This window comes from Heterodontus francisci, chromosome 4, assembly GCF_036365525.1.
Source record: "Heterodontus francisci isolate sHetFra1 chromosome 4, sHetFra1.hap1, whole genome shotgun sequence".
Classification (NCBI taxonomy): domain Eukaryota; kingdom Metazoa; phylum Chordata; class Chondrichthyes; order Heterodontiformes; family Heterodontidae; genus Heterodontus; species Heterodontus francisci.
In genome coordinates, this window is record NC_090374.1 from 176,730,419 (window position 1) to 176,750,832 (window position 20,414).

Sequence of the window (20,414 nt, forward strand, 5' to 3'; positions counted from 1 at the left end):
TTAACTAAAAGTGATAAGGGATATCGGGCAATGGCAGATATATGGAGTTAGGTCACAGATCAGCCTTGATCTCAGTGAATGGTGAACCATGCCCAAAGTGTTAAATGACTGCCCCCTGTTCCTATTTCCAGCATCGGTAGTGTTTTGCTTTTGTTTTAAATTAATCACGGTTTTCATTTTCTGATGGACATTCTGTAATCACTTACATTTGCTCTAGATCCATCTTCTGTTTCCACATTTCTCCCATTATCAGCCACTTTTGACTTACACCATCATCCCTCATGCCTGCTATCCTATCACAGACCTCTCCCTTTGGTTCCTTCCCCCTCCTCCTTTCCCCCAGCTCCGGATTTGCTTAGAATCATAAAACTGTACAGCACAGAAGGAGGCTTTTTGGCCCATCATACCTGAGCTGGCTCTTTGAAAGAGCAGTTGTGCTTAGTCCCACATCCCGCTTTTTGTCCGTAAATCTGTCTGTCCCTCATCCTCAAGTACCTGTCCAACTCCCTTTTAAAATTATTGATGGAATCAGCTTCCACCACCTTTTCAGCTCGAACGTTCCAGATCCCGACAACTCTTTGAGCGGAAAAAATTCTCATCTTCCCTCTAGATGCTCTGCCAGTGATTTTAAATCGATGACCTCTGGTTATTGACCCCGTCGCCATAGTCACCTCTTAACCTTTCCTGTTCCAAGGAGAACAGTCTTAACTTTCAACAGCTTAAAAGCTGCTCTTTAACAGTATCTTCCAGTGCTGACAAGAAGTCATCGACCTGAAATGTTAACTCTCTTTCACTCTCCACAGATGCTGCCAGGGCTGCTGAGTGTTTCCAGCATTATCTCTTTTTATTCCTTATTCATACTGCCTGGCTGAAACTGCCCAGGACAAAACTCTGCACGGACACTGTTACACTGGAGGTACAGATCTCCTTTCCCAAGGATTACATTGAAATCTTTAGAGAGCACTGGCGGGAGTACCCACTCTCTCTAAACGCGCAAATTAAACCAAAAAATGTGTTAAAAGGTGTCCGAAGAAAACTCCTGGAATGTTAAAAAACTGGGTTTGAGACTGTACTGATGAGGAATAACGGCAAAGCCCTGGTCTGCCTTGGAAGCAAACGCTGATTTGATCTTGTCCAAATATAGAATCAAATATAGAATCATAGGAAGTTTAAGGCACAGAAAGAGGCCACTTGGCTCATTGTGCCGAAAAATGATCCACCCAGTCTAATCCCACCTTCCAGCATTTGGTCCATAACCCTGCAGATTACGCCACTTGAGGTGCATATCCAGACACCTTTTGAATGAGTTGAGGGTTTCTGCCTCAACTACCCTTTCAGGCAGTGAATTCCATACCTCCAACACCCTCTGGGTGAAAAACTTTTTCCTCAACTCCCCTCTAATTTTTCTACCAATCACTTTCAATCTATGCCCCCATGTCACTGACCTCTCTGCTAAGGTAAATAGATCCTTCACCTCCACTCTATCCAGGCCCCTCAAAATGTTTTACATTTCAATGAGATCTTCCCTCAGCCTTCTCCATTTCAAGGAGAACAACCCCAGCCTATCCAATCTTTCCTCATAGCTGCATTTTTCCAGTCCTGGCAACATCCTCGTAAATCTCCTCCATACCCTCTCTAGTGCAATTACATCCTTTCTGTAATGAGGTGACCAGAACTGCACATAGTACTCAAGTTGTGGCCTAACCAATGAGTTATACAGTTCCAGCATAACCTCCCTGCTCTTATATTCTACACTTCGGCTAATAAAGGAAAGGATTCCATATGCCTTCTTAACCACCTTGTTGACCTGTCCTGCTATCTTCAGGGATCTGTGGACATTCACTCCAAGGTCCCTCACTTCCTCTACACTTCTCAGTACTTTCCCATTAATCATGCATTCCTTTGCCTTGTTTGACCTCCCCAAATGCATCACCTCACACTTCTCAGGGTTGAATTTCATTTGCCACTTTTTTGCCCATCTGACCAGACCATCAATATCTTCCTGCAGCCTACAGCTATCCTCCTTGCTATCTACCACATGGCCAATCTTTGTGTCGTCTGCAATCTTTGTGATTATGGTGTGCTGTCCCATATCCTCATTAATGTCATTGAGAGGAAAAATCATGGGAGGAAATTGGGCAAATAGCCATCTCGTGCTTTCCACTTAAATTCCATCACTTATTACTCACCATCTCCTCACTGAAGTTAGCAGACTGGAATTTCAGCCCCTTAGATGTTGGGTTTTCCAAACTCATTGAATAAACTATGTGGTCTGTTCTCACTATTCGGAGAATTACATAGTATTTGCAGCACAGAAACAGGTCATTTTATCCAAATGGTCTGTGTCAGTATTTGTACTCCACACAAACCTCCTCCCACCCTATTTCATCTCCATATAACCATCTATTCCTTTTTCTCTCAAGTTCTCATCTAACCTTCCCTTTAATGTAGCTATGTTATTCACCTCAACAACTCCACATTCTCAACTCTCTGAGTAAAGAAGCTTCTCCTGAATTTTTAAATGAATTTATTAGTGAGTGTTTTATAGTATTGGCCTCTAGTTCTGAACACCCACTTTAAGAGAAAACATGTTCTCTACATCTACCATACCAAAGCCCTTCATAATTTTAAAGACCGTTATCAGGTCACCCCCACAGCCCACCCTAATTCTCTTTTCTAGGGAAAAGGACCCCAGCCTATTCAGTCTTTGCTGATGGTTGTATGCTCTCAGTTCTGGTATTATCCTTGTAAATCATTTTTTGCACCTTCTCTTTATAGTGTCTTTATAGATGACATATCGTGACTCTGGTTACACACCTTGACAGCGAGGCACTGGGTCACTCCACAGTCCATCTTCTAAACATGTGACATTCTCAGTACCATTCAATTGGTATCCGTCCTCACAAGAGAAAGTCACCTGACCTCCGACAATGTGCACATTGCCCCGAGCCAATCCATGAACAGGTCTCCCAGGGTCTTTACAACTAATTGGATCTGAACAAGAGAAAAAAACAAAGGAATTAAGCTATTTCTACACAGAAGTACGTTGAATTTACAGCACAGAAATCGGCCATTCAGCCTGATCCATGCTGGTGTTTATGCTTCACATGAGCCTCCTCACACCCTACTTCATTTCAACCAGTCAACATATCTTTCTACTCCTTTCTCTCTCATGTACTTATCTAACTTCCCCTTAAATGCATCTATTCTGTTCGCCTCAACCAATCCCTCTGGTAGCAAGTTCTACTACATTCTAACCATACATTGAATAAAAGAGCTTTTACATGATATTAAATTTTCACATGCTACTGATAAGGTTGACGAATCACAATAGAAATACAGCAAGAAATACATTTTTAGCTCATTGTTTGGCCATTTTGAATTAAAATTGTGGGCTTTATTAAATAAAAATTACATTACAGCATTTATGGAAGTGTACTTATCCTTATTAATTCATTAATTCATGCATGCATTGGAATTTCCATCCCAACAAATAACACAGGTTGTACAGTGACTGGGAACTCTCTCTGTTTCCTTGAAGTTGAATGTAAAAGATGTCCTTTTAAGGAAACAGATTGTCTCTTCAAACACATTCAAGAAAAATAACTTGCTTCTGATTGTAGCATGGGTACAACAGCCTGGTGGTTATAGCACTAGACAACTAATTCCGCAGTTGGGAGTTCAAATTCCACCAATTGAATCAAATTCATTAAATTTGGTGATTTGTCAGCAGGCACCTGATAAGATATCCCCAAGTTGCCATATTGTCATAAAAACCCAACTGGCTCACTAATGTCCTTCAAGGAAGGGAACCTGCCACCCCTACCTGATCTGGATTACATGTGACTCCAATCCCACTCTACATAGCTGGCTTTTAACAGCCTCAGAGCAATTTGGGACAGGCAATAAACGCGGCCTGATTGCGCATATACCAACTGTACCAGTGCAATTTCTTCCATCGCCTGTGTATGGTGGTCGGCAGATACAGTTGTAGGACCCAACGGTATTGATGCATTCAGACCTTGTGTCACAATCTGACCCTAATGCACATTCATCAAGATCTGGAAACAACAACAGAGAACATTGATTTTTAAAGAATGAGAGTGAGGCTACGATACATACAGGGTATATGATATTTGAAGGATACAACTATGGTGTAAACACAGTGGCATTAAGGAAAACCCACTAATGTGGAATTCCCAAAAGAGGGTGGAAAAAGTTCAAAAGAAAATTCTGATGAATGTGTTCCCTTTCAATCTAGATTCTTCAAAAACTCACTGAGGTGTATTTAGGAGTCAGTGTCTGAAATGGGTGCATGGGCCTTATTTCAATATTGAGATGAGGCCTATGCTCAATTCAGGCAGCTGCCAGGAAGGCCCAAAAAATAAAATCCCTGACTGATTTATCAGTCGCCCAAATATCTCTGTTGATTGGATTTCAGTCCATGCCCTGTTAAATAGGGTTATCGTTGCTGCTGTTTTCTGCCCAAAAAAGGGTACAACAATGTTGAATTTGCATAGAAAACATTGAATTTACATCCCAGAAACAGGCCACTGGGCCCAATTGGTCTCTGCTGGTGTTTATGCTCACACGAGCCTCCTCTCACTCTTCTTTCGCTAACCCATCAACATATCCTTCTATTCCTTTCTCCCTGATGCACTTATCCAGCTTTCCCTTAAATGCATCTGTGCTATTCCTCAACCATTCCCTGTGGTGGCAAGTTCCACATTCTCACCACTCTCTGGGTAAAGAAGTTTGGCCGAATTCCTTACTGGATTTATTGGTGCCCGTCTTATATTTATGATCCCTAGTTTTGGACTCCCTCATAAAAAGAAACACCTTCTCTACATCTGTCATATCAAACCCTTTCATAAATTTAAAAACCTCGATCAAGTCACCCCTCAGTCTTCTCTTTTCTAGAGGAAAGAACCTCAGCCTATTCATTCTTTCCTGCCAGTTGATAAATGAATTTAGGTACCACTTCGCAGCTAGTACATCCAGTTTTATTTAGACTACAATCATCTTCTGCCTGTTGTAAGTATTATAGCACCCAGGAGAAGTGATGATTGTAAAATAATTCCTGCTTGTACATAGGTGTATTATTTACATCAATATTTGCATTGAAGGATTTACTATAGCATCCTTACGGGGAGTGAAAAGCCAGTGCAAACAGCAGCACAAATCCCATAAATAAGTGCAATATCAGGATACGTGTTACTGTGAAGGAATCTGGCTTATAAGGGGTTGTTAGGTTAAAAGAGTTAATTTCCTATGAATTAGAGATTAAAAAATTAAAAACAGGGTTCATCTTCCTAAAAGGTTAAAAGATGTTCATAGGCATGCATCTGGACATGCCTCTGTGGTAAAGGGCTTGCCTCGTATTAGAGCATAGAGGCAGCTTCTGGTAAGAGGGAGTCACTCCTAAAAGTTGCAAACCTCATCACATGCTAAAACATTGATAACACAGTTTGCAAATGATCACGTAAGCTACCACAGTGCAATAGTTGATAAGATGGCGTTATATGAATAGCCCTAAAACACACTCAACTGAAATTTTGACTGAACTGAACAAACCCAAGAAACTGAATTATAGGCCAGGATTTTATGTCAGGGCAGAGGCCGCACCCACTGGATTAAAAGTCGGGAGGGGGAGCTGCCTCCACCGAGCATGGGAGCCACGCAGAGATTTTACGTGGTCCAAGCCCTTAAATGGCCTCGAGCGGGACTTTTGCCCCTCTGAGGCAGGACATCCCGCCTACAGGATCTGCTGGTCAATCAAAGGGCCAGCAGCTCGTCAGTCCCAGCAGCACCATGCGGAGCAATGGCCACTGCTGGGACTCCACCCAGCTTCAGGGGGATTGTAGACATGGCCAATTTTTGTGTCATCTGCAAATTTCCCAATCATGCCTCCCACATTTAAGTCCAAATAATTAATATATACCACAAACAGCAAAAGACCCAACACTGAGCCCTGTGGAACGCCACTGGAAACAACTTTCCATTCGCAAAAACATCTGTCGACTACCACCCTTTGCTTCCTCTCACTGAGCCAATTTTGGATCCAACCTGCCACATTCCCTGCATCCTATGGGCTTTTATTTTTCTGACCAATCAGCCATGCGGGACCTTGTCAAATGCCTTACTAAAATCCATGTAGACCACATCCACTGCACTACCCTCCTCAATCCTCCTTGTTACTTCCTCAAAAAATTCAATCAAATTAGTAAGACATGACCTTCCCTTAACAAATCCATGCTGATTATCCCTGATTAATCCATGCCTTTTAAGTGGCAGTTTATCCTGTCTCTCAGAATTGATTCTAATAATTTACCCACCACCAAGGTCAGACTGACCGGCCTATAATTATTTGGCCTATTCCTCGGACCCTTTTTAAACAATGGTATAACGTTCTCAGACCTCCAATCCTTTGGCCCCTCGTCCGTGTCCAGTGAGGATTTAAAGATGATCCTCAGCGCATCCGCTATTTCCTCCCTACCATCCTTCAACAACCTGGGATGCAATCCATCCAGCCCTGACAATTTATGCACATTTGAGGATGTCAGACCCTCTGGTACTTTATGCTCCTGCAGATCCCGCAGCATGAATGATATGAAACTTGGAAGTGTTGTGAACTGTGAGGAGGATAGTGTAGAACTTCAAAAGGACACAGACAAGTTGGTGGAATAGGTGGACAAGTGGCAGATGATATTTAATGCAGAGCAGTATGAAGGGATTCATTTTGGTCGGAAGAACTTGGAGAGACAATATAAAATAAAAGGTACAATTCTAAAGCGGGTGCAGGAACAGAGGGACCTAGGTGTATATGTGCATAAATCATTGAAAGTGGCAGAACAGGTTGAGAGAGTGATAATAAAGTATACAGCATGCTAGGCTTCATTAATAGAAGCATAGAGTACAAAAGCAAGGAAGTTATGTTAAACTTGTAAAGAACACCGGTTTGGCCACAACTGAAGTATTTTGTCCAGTTTGTGAGTGCCACACGTTAGGAAAGATGTGCAGGCATTAGAGAGGGTGCAGAAAAGATTCATGAGAATGGTTCTGGGGAGGAGGAACTTCAGTTGTGTGGACAGATTGGAGAACTTTGGACTGTTTTCCTTGGAGAAGAGAAAGTTGAGAGGAGATTTGATGGAGGTGTTCAAAATCATGAGGGGTCTGGAAAGAGTAGATAGAGAGAAACTGTGCCCACTTGTGAAAGGATCAACAACCAGAGGACAGCGATTTAAGGTAATTGGCAAAAGAAGCAATGGCAACATGAGGAAAAACCTTTTCTCACAGCAAGTGGTTAGGATCTTTTTTATTTATTTATTTTTTATTTTAGAGATACAGCACTGAAACAGGCCCTTCGGCCCACCGACTCTGTGCCAACCAAGAACCACACATTTATACTAACCCTACAGTATTCCCTACCACCTACCTACACTAGGGGCAATTTACAATGGTCAATTTACCTATCACCTGCAAGTCTTTGGCGGTGGGAGGAAGCCGGAGCACCCGGCGAAAACCCACGCAGTCACAGGGAGAACTTGCAAACTCCGCACTGGCAGTACCCAGAATTGAATCCGGGTCCCTGGAGCTGTGAGGCTGCGGTGCTAACCACTGCGCCACTGTGCCGCCCACCACTGCGCCACTGTGCTGCTCTGTAATGTGCTGCCTGAGACTGTGGTGGAGGCAGATTTAATCGAGGCATTCAAGAGGGAATTAGACTGTAAAATGAAAAAGAAGAATGTTCAGGGCTACAGAGAGAAGGTGGGACAATGGCACTTGGAAATTGCTCTTTTGGAGAGCCAGCACAGACATGATGGGCTGAATGACCTCCTTCTGTGCTGTAACAATTCTGTGATTCTGTGATGTTTCAAAGAAGAGATTGAGGAGTTCTCACCAGTGCCTTCAGCCAATATTCATCCCTCAATCAATATCACTAAAACAGATTATCTAGTCATTATCACATTGCTGTTTGTGGGAGCTTGCTGTGTGCAAATTGATTGCCGTGTTTCCTACATTACAACAGTGACTACACTTCAAAAGTGCTTCACTGGGTATAAAGCACTTTGGGACATTCCGAGGTTGTGAAAAGTGATACAGAAGTGCGAGACTTTCTTTTTTATAAGGATTTTTCAATTAATCTTAAGTTTGATTTCGGTCCTCAGTATCAAATCTTTTGGGATTTATTTGTTTTCGACTTACCAAGACAGACAGGCACAACGCCAGCCCAGTTTCCATCACTGGCACAGAAGAGTTTGTAATCCCCCAACAAGTAATAACCGTTGTTACACAGATAGGACACAGCGCTGCCAAACAGGTAGTCTTCAGCAGCTAAACTCCCATTGTCCAGGGCAGGAGGCGAGCCACAGTTAATCCCTGAAAAGCACACACAAAATAGAACAGGAAATTTACACGTCTCTTCTCCAGAATTTATAATCCAAAATCAAAGAGAAACAAAACCAGAAAATGCTGGAATTATATTTGCCAGGTCTGTCCAATCTGACAAGAAAGAAGAGAGGTTTATATTTCAATTCTAGTGAAGGCTCGCTACATCCTATCACACTTCACAAGTACTTCTTTCGAAGAAGAGCAGGGGAGTTATTCCCAATGTCCTGGCCAATATTTATCATTCAACCAACATCACAAAAAAGCAGATAATCTGGGCATTGTCACATTGCTGTTTGTGGGATCTTGCTGTGTGGAAATTGGCTGCTGTGTTTCCTACATTACAACAGTGATTACCCGTCAAAGAATACTTCATTGGCTGTGAAGCGCTTTGAGACGTCCTGATATTGTGAAAGGCGCTATATAAAGGCAAGACTTTCTTATGTCTGAGTTCCACATCCAGGTGTTGTATTCTCCAAATGGGTCATTGGGCAGCTCCTCTGTCATAGTCGTAAGGGTAGTGCATAGTTATAGTATGTGACAACTTACTTTCACAGTAGGGAATTGGATAGCTCCAAGCTCCGAGGTTCCGACAGTGCAGCACACTGTCTCCAACAAGGTGGTAACCTAATTCACAAGACAGCTTAACCCTTGACCCTGGCTTTAAGTCAGTACTGGACACAAGGAGACTCGGCTGAGATCCTTCCAACACAGGGCAATCTGAATTTTAGAAAAAAAAAACAAGTAGACGCAGTAAGTGCTTAGCTATGTAGCTTATCTACAAGTGTTCCATCACAGGGTTAGTTAGTTATAAATGAACTTGTCAGTTGAAAGAGCAGGGTGGAGGTGAAAAAGTGATTGTAACCAAGCGTGCTTTGTGGAATCTGGGCCCTCCGTATATGTATATTAGAAAGAAGATAAATTACCAGCACAGAAAACACTCCTGGAATCTTTCTTCACCCTTCCGACTATTCCTGACAGAAAATCAGGCCAAGCCAACATGTTGCCCTGTTTAAGGTCATCGGGGCAAGCTGTGGCCAGTAACTTGACCTAAAAACGAGAGAAATTAAAGTTTCCTTCATTCATTCCATCATTCAGTCAGTTATTCATAATTCTTGGTTACTTTCACCTGGTTAACTTGTCCCAGGTAATTCTCTCAGTTTGTTTAGGTGCAGCATATAGAGAGAGAGAAAATTACAAGTCCAGAGTAGTCACTTTTATCCTTTATTGTTCTTATGTCGATAGTTTCTCCCAACCTAATGAATGACATGAAAAGACTGCATGCTGATAGATAAGAACATAAGAAATAGAAGCTAGTGTCGGCCATTCGCCCCTTCCAGCCTGCTCCACCATTCAATAAGATCATGGCTGATCTTTTACCTCAACTTCAACTTCCCACACTCTCCCCATATCCCTAATTCCCTAAGCATCCCAAAATCTATCAACCTCTGTCTTGAATATATTCAGTGTCTGAGAATCCACAGCTCTCTGGCATAGAGAATTCCAAAGACTCACAACCCTTTGAGTGAAGAAATTTTTCATGTCAGTCGTAAATGGCTGACCCCTTATTCTGAGTCTGTGACCTCATGTTCTAGATTCCGCAGCCAGGGAAAACATTTTCTCAGCATCTACCCTATTAAACCCCAGAATAATTTTTTATGTTTCAATGAAATTATTTCTCATTCTTCTAAACTCCAGGGAATATAGGCCCAGTCTACTCAATCTCTTCTCATAGGACAATCCCCTCATCCCAGGAACCTGTCTAATGAAGCTTTGAAACATTCCCGCTAGGGCAAGTATGTCCTTCCTTAGGTAAAGAGACCAAAACTACACACAGTACTCCAGGTGTGGCCTCACCAATGCCCTGAATAATTGTACTAAGACTCTATTGCTCTTATACTCCAGTCCCTTTGTAACAAAAATTAACACATCATTTGCCTTCTGAATTGCTTGCTGGAGATTATGTGGACACATTCCAGAAAGATCTTTTCCCCTACTTGGACTGCATGGTATCTACTTTGATATCAAGGTCTTGGGATCCTGATCTTTATTGTCACCCTTGCTATCTTATACTGTGCGCTGGGAGCTGGAGGTGTGCTAGGCTCCTGTTAACATGCAGACCCAGCCAGTAAAACATGTGGGACTGAGACTATGCCTACTGTGGTGAAACCAGCAGTCTTAACCAAATGGCACTTTTGTGGATTAATGATGCCAGCAGATTAACAAATCTTGGCTTGTGTTGCCAACACTGGTAGTGTCCAATACCTATCTCTTGTCCTAAACATGTCCGGAACAAACAATTTGGCACCATACAGAAAAATATCTCAGTTTGGATTTGAAATGTATACCATGCATGATTCCATTTTGGTTTTTGTTTATATTCTAGGTACAAAAAGATAATATCAACACATGGCCTATGCCATATATAGACAGATTGTCTTGTAATACCCTTTATCTGTATTGGCAGCCAACATTATCATATAGAATTACATAGCATGTACCACACAGAAACAGGCCATTCAGCCCAACTGGTCCATGCTGGTGTTTATGCTCCACATGAGCCTCTTCCCACCCCTCTTCATCTCACCCTATCAACATATCCTTCTTTTCCTATCTCCCTCTTGTGTTTATCTGGTTTCCCCTGAAATGGAGTTCTCCCTCGTGTCCTGCCCAATTCATATCCCTCAACCAACATGCCTTAAACAGATTATCTGGTCATTATTACATTGCTGTTTGTGGGAGCTTGCTGTGCGCAAATTGACTGCTGCATTTCCTACATCACAACAGTGACTACATTTCAAAAGTATTGCATTGGCTCTGAAGCACTTTGGGATGTGCTGAGGTTTTGAATGGTGCTATATAAATGCAAGTCTTTCTTTCTTTCAAATAGATGTGGCAGTGAATTAGGATATGTTTGGAGAGAAATACTGTGTACAACAGATCACGTTTACCTGTTCTGGTGTAAGAACATGATCCCATATGTTTAATTGGCTCAATGAACCCACAAAAGATTCTGCAGGGTTAAAGCCTTCTCCTCTCTGATCTTGCTCCTGTCCAAGCACCAGTACTCCACCACCTTAAGAGATGCAAAGAAAACACATCAGACACCTGGACACCAGCCTAGAGTTGCCAACTCTGGTTGGACATATTCCTGAAGATTTCATCATGTGACCTCCCACCCCACTTGGTCAAATAGCCTTTTCTCCCCCATCTCCAATATTTTTATAACAAATAAACAAACTTGTTTGCATAACATGTTAAAAAGCACCATTTTTGTAATGCTCTTGTGATTTTTTGCTTGCAGCGGATTACTCTGTGATTCCTGGAGATTCCAGGGCAATCCTGGAAGGTTGGCAACCCAATACCAGTCAGCATGGCTACTAATACTGTGCAGAAAAAAACATTGGAATGATGAATGAAAATGTCTTAATTTACACATTTGCTAATAAGTATTGTGTCTGACCTTCTGTTCCCTCCAAGGGAAATTATGTCGTCCTGCCATGTACCCACCTTAGCTACGGCTAGCAACCCTCCAGGACTGTCCTGGAGTCTTCAGGAATTAAAAGTTAATCTCCAGGGCACTGGTGCAAGCAAACCCAGGAGAAAAATAATTGTGGTTAAAAAGAAACATAATTTATTTTAATTTTCTTTAAACACTTTTATAACATTAGAGACGGGGAAAAAAGCTGTTTCATTGACAGCCAAGATTCATCCAATCAGATAATGGAAGATCTGTTCGCTTTTCTGGCTCTGAGGAGGGACATGTCAAGGGACCAATGGTGGGAGTGTGGGGGCGGGGCAGTGGAGATGGGAAGTCATGTAACAAAACCTCCAGGAATATGTACAACTTGAGGTGGCAACCACAACATTAGCATCTGGCCTGGTACAAATATATTTGTTGTGGGACCACCTTAAGAGGACCACCTTAAGAAGCTGTAAGTGAAGGTCACTGGAGGAAGTGATGTCACGTCACACATGACCAGAGAGTTGGGGTGTAGCCCCAACAGAGTGAGACATGTGTTGGTGTGGCTCCTGCAGTAGCTATTAATAAAAATCCACATTTTCTTTGGATATTACTTGCAGTCCTGTGAATCTTACAACAGTTCACATAATAAAGGAAAAGTAATATTATATGGTGGCAACATTTAAGATATATTTTTTCTGAAGACCATCAAATGTTACATCGTGGAAATGTTTGATTTTTTTCTGAAGAACATACCAAGAGCAAACGAAAAGCAGCAAATTGCCTACCTGGAGTGGCTGAAGACCCCACAACAGTGCAGTGGGCTAGACTATAGACAGGACCCTGGGAGGTGTTGAAACTCTGTGAGTACAGCTGGCAAATTGCCAGGAGATCGGAGCTTTCAACTAATCTGGCAGTGGGTCAAGAAATTGGAAAATAAATTGTACAGCCATTTCTGTTTTAGTTCTCCCATTTTTTTTGCTTTGTGGGCAGAGCCTCAGCCAAAAAGAATGGGAAGAGCTCAACTGTGTCACTGAAGGTCCAGCACAAAGTAAAAAGCTAGTTGTGGCAGCTGCTGGTACTTCAAGCTGCACCTCTGCAGAGAAAAAAAAACTGCTCTTAATTTTAAAAAAAACAAACAAGCTGTGTAACCAAAGAAAGTAGCTGCTGTCCTCTCACTCTCAAAAGGGCAGACCTGCAAAAATGAACCTGTCTAAAAAGGAAACAGAAAGCTGTACCTGCGAGACAGAAAACTTGTAAAGCAGAGTTTTTGTGAAAAAGAAAACCTGTGAAAATATCTGTATTTGTGAAACAGCAGGATCATTCAGAAAATGGACTTCAGGTATCCAGTTATAGATTGGAAGGCATCAGGTGTATTGTCTGAATTTAAACTGTTTCGACAGCAGATGGAACTGTGTTTCCTGGACCAAGAAGTGGGCGAAGCAGAGAAACAAGCTGTGAAAATAAAGATTGCACTGGGCAACGAGGGCCCGCAGTGCATCACATATCAGGATTGTCAGCTGAGGATCAGAAGAACCCCAGCAAGCTATGGACATTCCTGGAGGAGCAACTCAAGGTCAATTCTGAGTACATAGGCTTGAGCTTATGACCTGCTGCCAAAGGCAAGATGAGTCCATTGACAATTTTGTTGCAAGGTGACAAGACAAAGCTCAAGAATGCGACGTCGCAGGTATTGAATTGTCGGAACAGGTTATAGAGCTAGTAACCGCGTCTACCCCAATACAGCTCATTCAAAAAAACCTGCTAGAAGGAAGAAAGGGCAACCATAGATGCACTACTCAATGATGGAAGGAAATTTGAAGCCATCATGGCTAGGTGCCAACAGTTACAAGCATTGAGGGCATCAATGACAATTGATATGGTAACCAAGGGTCAGAAGTCTGCTAAGCCTTGCGGCAAATGTGGCCTGACTCACCCAATTCGCAGTTGTCTGGCGTACCAGGACCACTGCAAAGCTTGTGGCTTGTGAGAATATTTGGCAAGGCAGTGCAGATGGCCAAGCTCACATACTGCACTTAGGACTGGTGGCAGATCACATGCAGAGAGAAAGTCTGCAAGACAGGATGACAAACACAACAAAAGCTCAAGCAGGTAAGTCAGGTCATCAACAAGATAGATTGCCAGGAGGACACGGATGAAGAATGCACTTGTGTGAACAGCGAGCAAGCATTCCAGATAGTCGATCTGGATCAGCATGTCAATGCTATCACGCAATCTGAGGTATGTGCCACGATCAGGATTATATGTCTGCAGAAAAGTGGCAAGCATAAGTTCAGAGTGAAAATCTACACCAGAGCAAGTGCAAATATTCTGCTGATCCGTATACTGAAGGACATGTACTTAAAGAAATGGGAATCTACAGTACGGCCCATCATGGCTAGGCTGACTGCCTACAAGGGTTCTCCAATCAAGTGCATTGGAATGATAACCTTACATTGCCACTATGGGAGTTCCAAATGGTTAGCACAAATGTTTTATATTGTAGACACAAATGGACCAGCTGTCACAGGACTTCCAGTATGCTAAGCTCTATGGATTGTTATGATACATGAAGTCAATAATGCACCGAAGATGGAAAATAATATCCAGGTTCAGTGTATCAGGTCAGTCCATAAAAACGAAGGCAGAAAGGCCGGGAGTCTTGACACGAAGAGGCAATATGACCGTGAATCTCTCCTCAGGCTTCAGTTTATTGCCGCAAGTACCAGGAAGCTAGAGGAATTGCCAGTGATTGGTGATGTTACCAGTTGTCATTTTTCTAAGCTTTCCAAACAAGTGAAGATGAAGGCATCATATGACAGGCAAGCAGAACCAGAATTAGCTGGATTGTGAGTAGGACAGAAGGTCAGAATCCTCAATCATGCGTTGGGAACTTGGTATCCTGCAGAAGTTGCGAGGATATGTGACAAGCCCAGATCATACAAGGTCCAGACACCCAATGATTCTCAGACGGAACCAAAGTCAACTCAGAGAGCTGTACGACAACACTACATGTGACAACCCTGTGGCACTGCGGACATGTTCAAAGACAAAGTCTGAAGATGAATGTACAGAGACTACAAACACAGAGGAAGCACATGCTAACCAGAGTTCCGAGTCACCCGACTCTCAGAGCAGTCATCAAGCCGAGCTCATCTCTGGGAACAGGTTTATGATAACAAGATCGGGATGAATAAGCAAACCTGCTCTACATCTTAGAGAGTGTTACATTTGCATACTTGTAAATAATGTTTTGTTTTAATCATGTATATCTAATCTGAATTGCAATATTATTGTATATTGTAGATACATTTTTATCTTTGGAAAATAAGAGGATGTTGTGGGATGACCTTAAGAGGACCACCTTCAGAAGCTGCAAATGAAGGTCATTGGAGGAAGTGATGACATGGCACACATGACCAGGAAGTTGTGAGTGTAACGTGACGGAGTGAGATGTGTGGGCGCGGCTCCTGTAATAACTGTTTATATATATATATGTTCTAGTTAAGTTATAATAAAAACCCATGTTTTCTTTGGATATTACTTGCAGTCCTGTGAATCCTACAATAGTTCACATACTAAAGGAACAGGTAATATTACAATATTTAATGGAATGCACAGTAAACCTCTTCACTGAAATGATGCACAAACTTAGATTATAATGGTGTCAATTTGGCAATGCCTCCATTTTAAAATTCTCATCCTGTTTTCAAATCCTTCCATGGCCATGCACCTCCCAATCTTCATGACCCCCTCCAACTTGACAACCCCCCCTCCACCCCAGATCCCAATGATCAACCAATTCGGGCCACCAGCAGATCCCTGATTACCTTCACTTCTCCACTGGTGGCCGTGCCTTCAGCTGCCTCAGCCCTAAGCTCTGGAATTCCCCCCCCTAAATCTCTCTGCTTTTCTACCTCTCACTCTCCTCCTTTAAAACACTCCTAAAGACCTATCTCTTTGACCAAGTTATTGGACACATATCCTGATATCTCCTACTGTGGCTCGGTGTAAAATTTTATTTGATTATGCTCCCGTGAAGTGCCTTGGGATGTTTTATTACATTAAATGTGTCATATAAATGCTAGTTGTTGTTGTAATCCAAGAAAAGGCTATTGGAATGCTGGCCTTTATATCTACACGACTAGAATACAAGGGGATAGAAGTCATGCCACAACTATACAAAGCCCAGGTCAACAGCACCTTCCAAATCCCCGACCTCTACCACCTCGAAGGACAAGGGCAGCAGATGCATGGGAACACCACCACCTGCAAGTTCCCCTCCAAACCACACACCATCCTGACTTGGAAAGATATCGCCGTTCCTTTACTGTTGCTGGGTCAAAATCCTGGAACTCCCTTCCGAACAGCACTGTTGGTATACCTACACCTCAAGGATTGCAGTGGTTCAAAAACGCGCTCACCACCACCTTCTCAAGGGCAATTAAGGGTGCACAATAAATGACGCCCATATCCCATAAATGAACAAAAAAAAGACCACATCTAGAGTACTGTGAGCAGTTCTGGGCACCACACCTTTATTGTCTTGGAAGGAGTGCAGTGCAGATTTACCAGAATGATACCTGGACTCCAAGCATTATATTACAAGCTAGCATTGTATTCCCTGGAATTTAGAAGGTTCAAGGATGATATAATTGAAGTTTTCAAGATACTAAGGGGAACAGATAGGGTAGATTGGGAGAAATTATTTCTGCTGGTTGGGGAGTCTCGGACAGGGAGCATAATCTAAAAATTAGAGCCAGACCTTTCAGGAGTGAAATTAGGAAACACCTCTACACACAAAGGGTGGTAGAAGTTTGGAACTCGCTTCCACAAATGGCATTGATGCTGGATCAATTGTTAATTTTAAATCTGAGATTGATAGATGTTTGCAAACCATAGGTATTAAGCGATAAGAGGCAAAGCCAGGTATATGGAGGTAGGTCGCAGATCAGCCATGATCTCATTGAATGGCGGAACAGGCTCGAGGGACTGAATGGCCTACTCCTCTTCCTATATTCCACTGTTGCAAATTGCACAGCCATCCAGTAACAAGTGATTTACTGCCCCCTGGTGGTTACATGTATTTAATAATTAGCAGTTGAGAATACAGAACAAAAGTTGTTCACGTTTCATAATTCAAAGGGCACCAAAGAATTTGAATTATCCAATTGTTTCAATTAAGCATCATAAGTAACAAGTATGAATTTAGCATTAAAAGTATTTAAATGATCTGAAAAATTTAATCATGCAACTTTGCATTTAAGAGAAGCTAACTGTATAAGAGTTCGTTAAATAAATCAATAAAGTTAGATGCAGGTGCTCTGCAATTCTATAGGAGAGTGATAGAACCCTCGGGGAAGAAGTGGAGTCCTGGACTTCCAGCAGGAGATCGAGAGAAATCCAGTGGAATTTCAGAGAACTCTGTCTCCCAACTGCAGCTAATGCCCATTATCCAGCAGGGGAGTTCTTCTCGTCTCCTGGCCAATATTTATCCCTCAAGCAACATCACTAAAAACAGATTATCTGGCCATTATCACATTGCTGTTTGTGGGATGTTGCTGTGCACAAATTAGTTGTCCTGTTTCCTACATTACAGCAGCGCCTACACCTTAATAAAGTGCCTCATTGGTTGTTGAAACAAATTGGGATGCTGCATGAATTTCTTTCTTTATGAATTCCAAAATGCAATTTAAAATTAGAATTTTGGGCCAATTAAAGTCACTAAAACAGGACTAACACTTGAAAGTTCATTTTACATGAGAAAGTCAAATATCTGACATATCTGTCTGTATAAATATGTAATGCAATATTCATACAAACGTGTGGTTTGTGCGCTTCTGTCAGCTTGTAGTGAAAGCAGCTGGATAGAACTTAGCTTAAATATTTTACAGTTTGTGTTAACACTTGGCAGTATCTGTTTGTGCAGCAATTATACATTCAAATCATTTCCTTTACTGGCAGTCCCTGGAGAGGAGAAAGGCATCATTTCTCTGGAGGGCTGGTGCACGTTGTCAATAGCAACCATCCCATGGGGGAGTTCTAACATTCTGACGGGCTGGAGGGGGAGGGGGGCAGTGGAGTTTTGCACGTCATTGACTTCCAGCCTCATTAACATATTGACATAGGATTACATCGAATATAGAACACAGAAACAGGCCATTCGGCCCAAGCCGTCTTTTATACTCCACTCGAGCCTCCTCCTGTCTTCTCTCATCTAAATCTACCAGCATAATCCTCTATTCCTTTCTCTGTCATATGCTTGTCTAGCTGTCCCTTAAATGCAGCTATACTATTCACTTCAACCACCCACTGTGGTCGTGAGTTCCACATTCTCACCACTCTCTGGGTAAAGACGTTCCTCCTGAACTTCCTATTGGATTTCTTGGTGACTATCTTACATTGATGGCCTCTAGTTTGGCGCTTCTTTTATCAAGAGAAAAGCCTGTTCATCCTTTCCTGATATATATATACTGTTGCATTTCTGGTATTATCCTTGTAAATCTTCTCTGCAGCCTCTATATCCTTTTTATAATGTGGTGACCAGAACCGCATGCAGTGCTTTAAGTGTGGTCTAGCCAAGGTTCGATACATAACCTCCCTAATTTTCAATTCTATCACTCTAGAAATAAACCCTAGTACTTGGCTTGCTTTTTTTTATGGCCTTGCCAACCTGTGGCACAACTTTTAGGTGTATTTATACTCCGAGATCTCTTTGTTTCTCCACCTAGACTCGCACCTTCCAAGTAATAGGTGACCTCCCTGTTCTTCCTACCAAAATGTACTACCTCACATTTATCTGCGTTGAACTTCATTTGCCAATTACTTGACCATTCTGCAAGTTTATTAATGTCCTCCTGTAATTTGTTGCACACCTTCCCAGTATTGACTATCCCCCTGACAATTTGGTGTCATCAGTAAATATAGAAATTGTGTATTTGATTCCAAAGTCCAAATCGTTAATGTAAATTGTAAACAGCAGTGGTCCCAGCACTGATCCTTGTGGAAAACCATGCCAACCCATGTCCTGGGAGCAGGTTGGCTGCCTGCCCCCGGTACCACTTGAGTAAAAAACCCAAAAGTTGGCGAGTTGGGCTTGGCTTCCTGACAAGCTTCCATTTTTTGCCCAATCACATCCTCTCACCCATGTTAAAATTCTCACCCCACCATGGGTCAATATTTTCCAGCATTGCTGGAAGCCAGAAACAGCAGAAATCAACAGATGTTCCACATTGCTAAAGGATATCAGCAATAGCTGAGTGATAGTTGACAGCTACAAAAGAAAGTCAATACATCAGGCAAGGACATAAATCAATTGTGAAGAGGCAGTTTTTACACTGTCAAATATTACCACTTCTTTGATACCAGGAAATTCGTTATTCATCATCAAGGCTGCTGACCCCTTTAAGCTGCTGCAGCAAATTGTAAGAAATAAATTCTGGTAAAGAGTACTTTATGTTTATTATTTTAAATGTACTTTTAGCATTTCACTCTATATTACTGCTTATGCATATATATTATCCGTAAATAAACCTATTAGCTTCAGCCTATATGCATTGATCTTTTAATACTACCCTTTGGAGAAGACAAGAGAATGTGACGGGCAACATATGACTTCTGGTGACTGATATCACCATAAAAGGACAATCATTAACCCTGAATCCACTACCTCAGACACAGCATCTATGAGAGGACAGGTTTCTTTTAATAGGGCAATCACTTAACTACAGACCAACTTTTCACTGTGAATTCAAGATAAAGGTTTGGGGAGAAATTTCAAAACATAATATTGATTCCAGTGATAAAACATTAATAATTACAATAATTTTACCAAGTTATGACACAATGAAAAGTTTTAGATAACATCAAAAGAGTTCAGAAATTTATTACAATCCTTTTGTTTCTTTCTAGCCTTATTGATAGACACCAGGCGCTGAATTTTTGCCTTGGTGGTGTGGGGTGGGGTGGGGGGGGGGCAGGGAAGTTGGTACTGTTTCAGGGTCCTGAACCCACCACTGGGAGAGAAACAGTGACTTATTGGAATTTTGATTGGAGCACCCCCATAATTGGCATGGAGACAGATTCCCTGTCCAATTCAGGGCAGTGGGTGGGTTCTCGAAACTGCAGGGTAAATCAGAAGCCTTCCGGATTCAGAGAGGCACCCGGCTACAGTAAATGGTAAGTAACTGAGAGGGTGCATCAATAAAAAGCTGCCTTCTCAGCCACTTTTGTAAACCTTTAATTAGAAAACACAAAAAACAGCCAAGCCACCACTATATGTGTGGTGTTGGGGGTGGGGGGGGGGAGCCCCTCTACAGGGCAACCTTTGACTGTACCCCCAACCAGGCAGGCAGGGAGGGCCACTAGGTCTGCCTGGAGCATTGGCACCCTGGCCTGCCTGCCTCCAGGCAGTTAAACTGCCCCCCATCACGTTGGGAAACTGAGGCGGATTGGAAAATCCCTGTTGGCCTCCTGAATCCTTGGTTAACAGGAATCAAATGAGCCTAATTGCCTGCCAACCTCTTGAGGGTGGGCAGCCTTGTTGGGCCGTAAACCCACGTTG

The 20,414-nt window shown here is 42.3% G+C and overlaps 1 protein-coding gene across 3 annotated transcripts in view; it reads right to left on the bottom strand.

Annotated features, from left to right (window-relative positions):
• svep1 (sushi, von Willebrand factor type A, EGF and pentraxin domain containing 1) overlaps positions 1 to 20,414 on the bottom strand; it is a 292,595-nt gene that overhangs the window by 102,331 nt on the left and 169,850 nt on the right. For all 3 annotated transcript variants that reach the window (XM_068030634.1, XM_068030635.1, XM_068030633.1), the window contains 6 exons: positions 11,340 to 11,464; positions 9,315 to 9,438; positions 8,938 to 9,108; positions 8,206 to 8,379; positions 3,942 to 4,061; positions 2,818 to 2,994 (listed from right to left, as the gene is read on the bottom strand). In XM_068030634.1, coding sequence (XP_067886735.1) covers positions 2,818 to 2,994; positions 3,942 to 4,061; positions 8,206 to 8,379; positions 8,938 to 9,108; positions 9,315 to 9,438; positions 11,340 to 11,464 — 891 coding nt within the window. The remainder of the gene's footprint in view (positions 1 to 2,817; positions 2,995 to 3,941; positions 4,062 to 8,205; positions 8,380 to 8,937; positions 9,109 to 9,314; positions 9,439 to 11,339; positions 11,465 to 20,414) is intronic.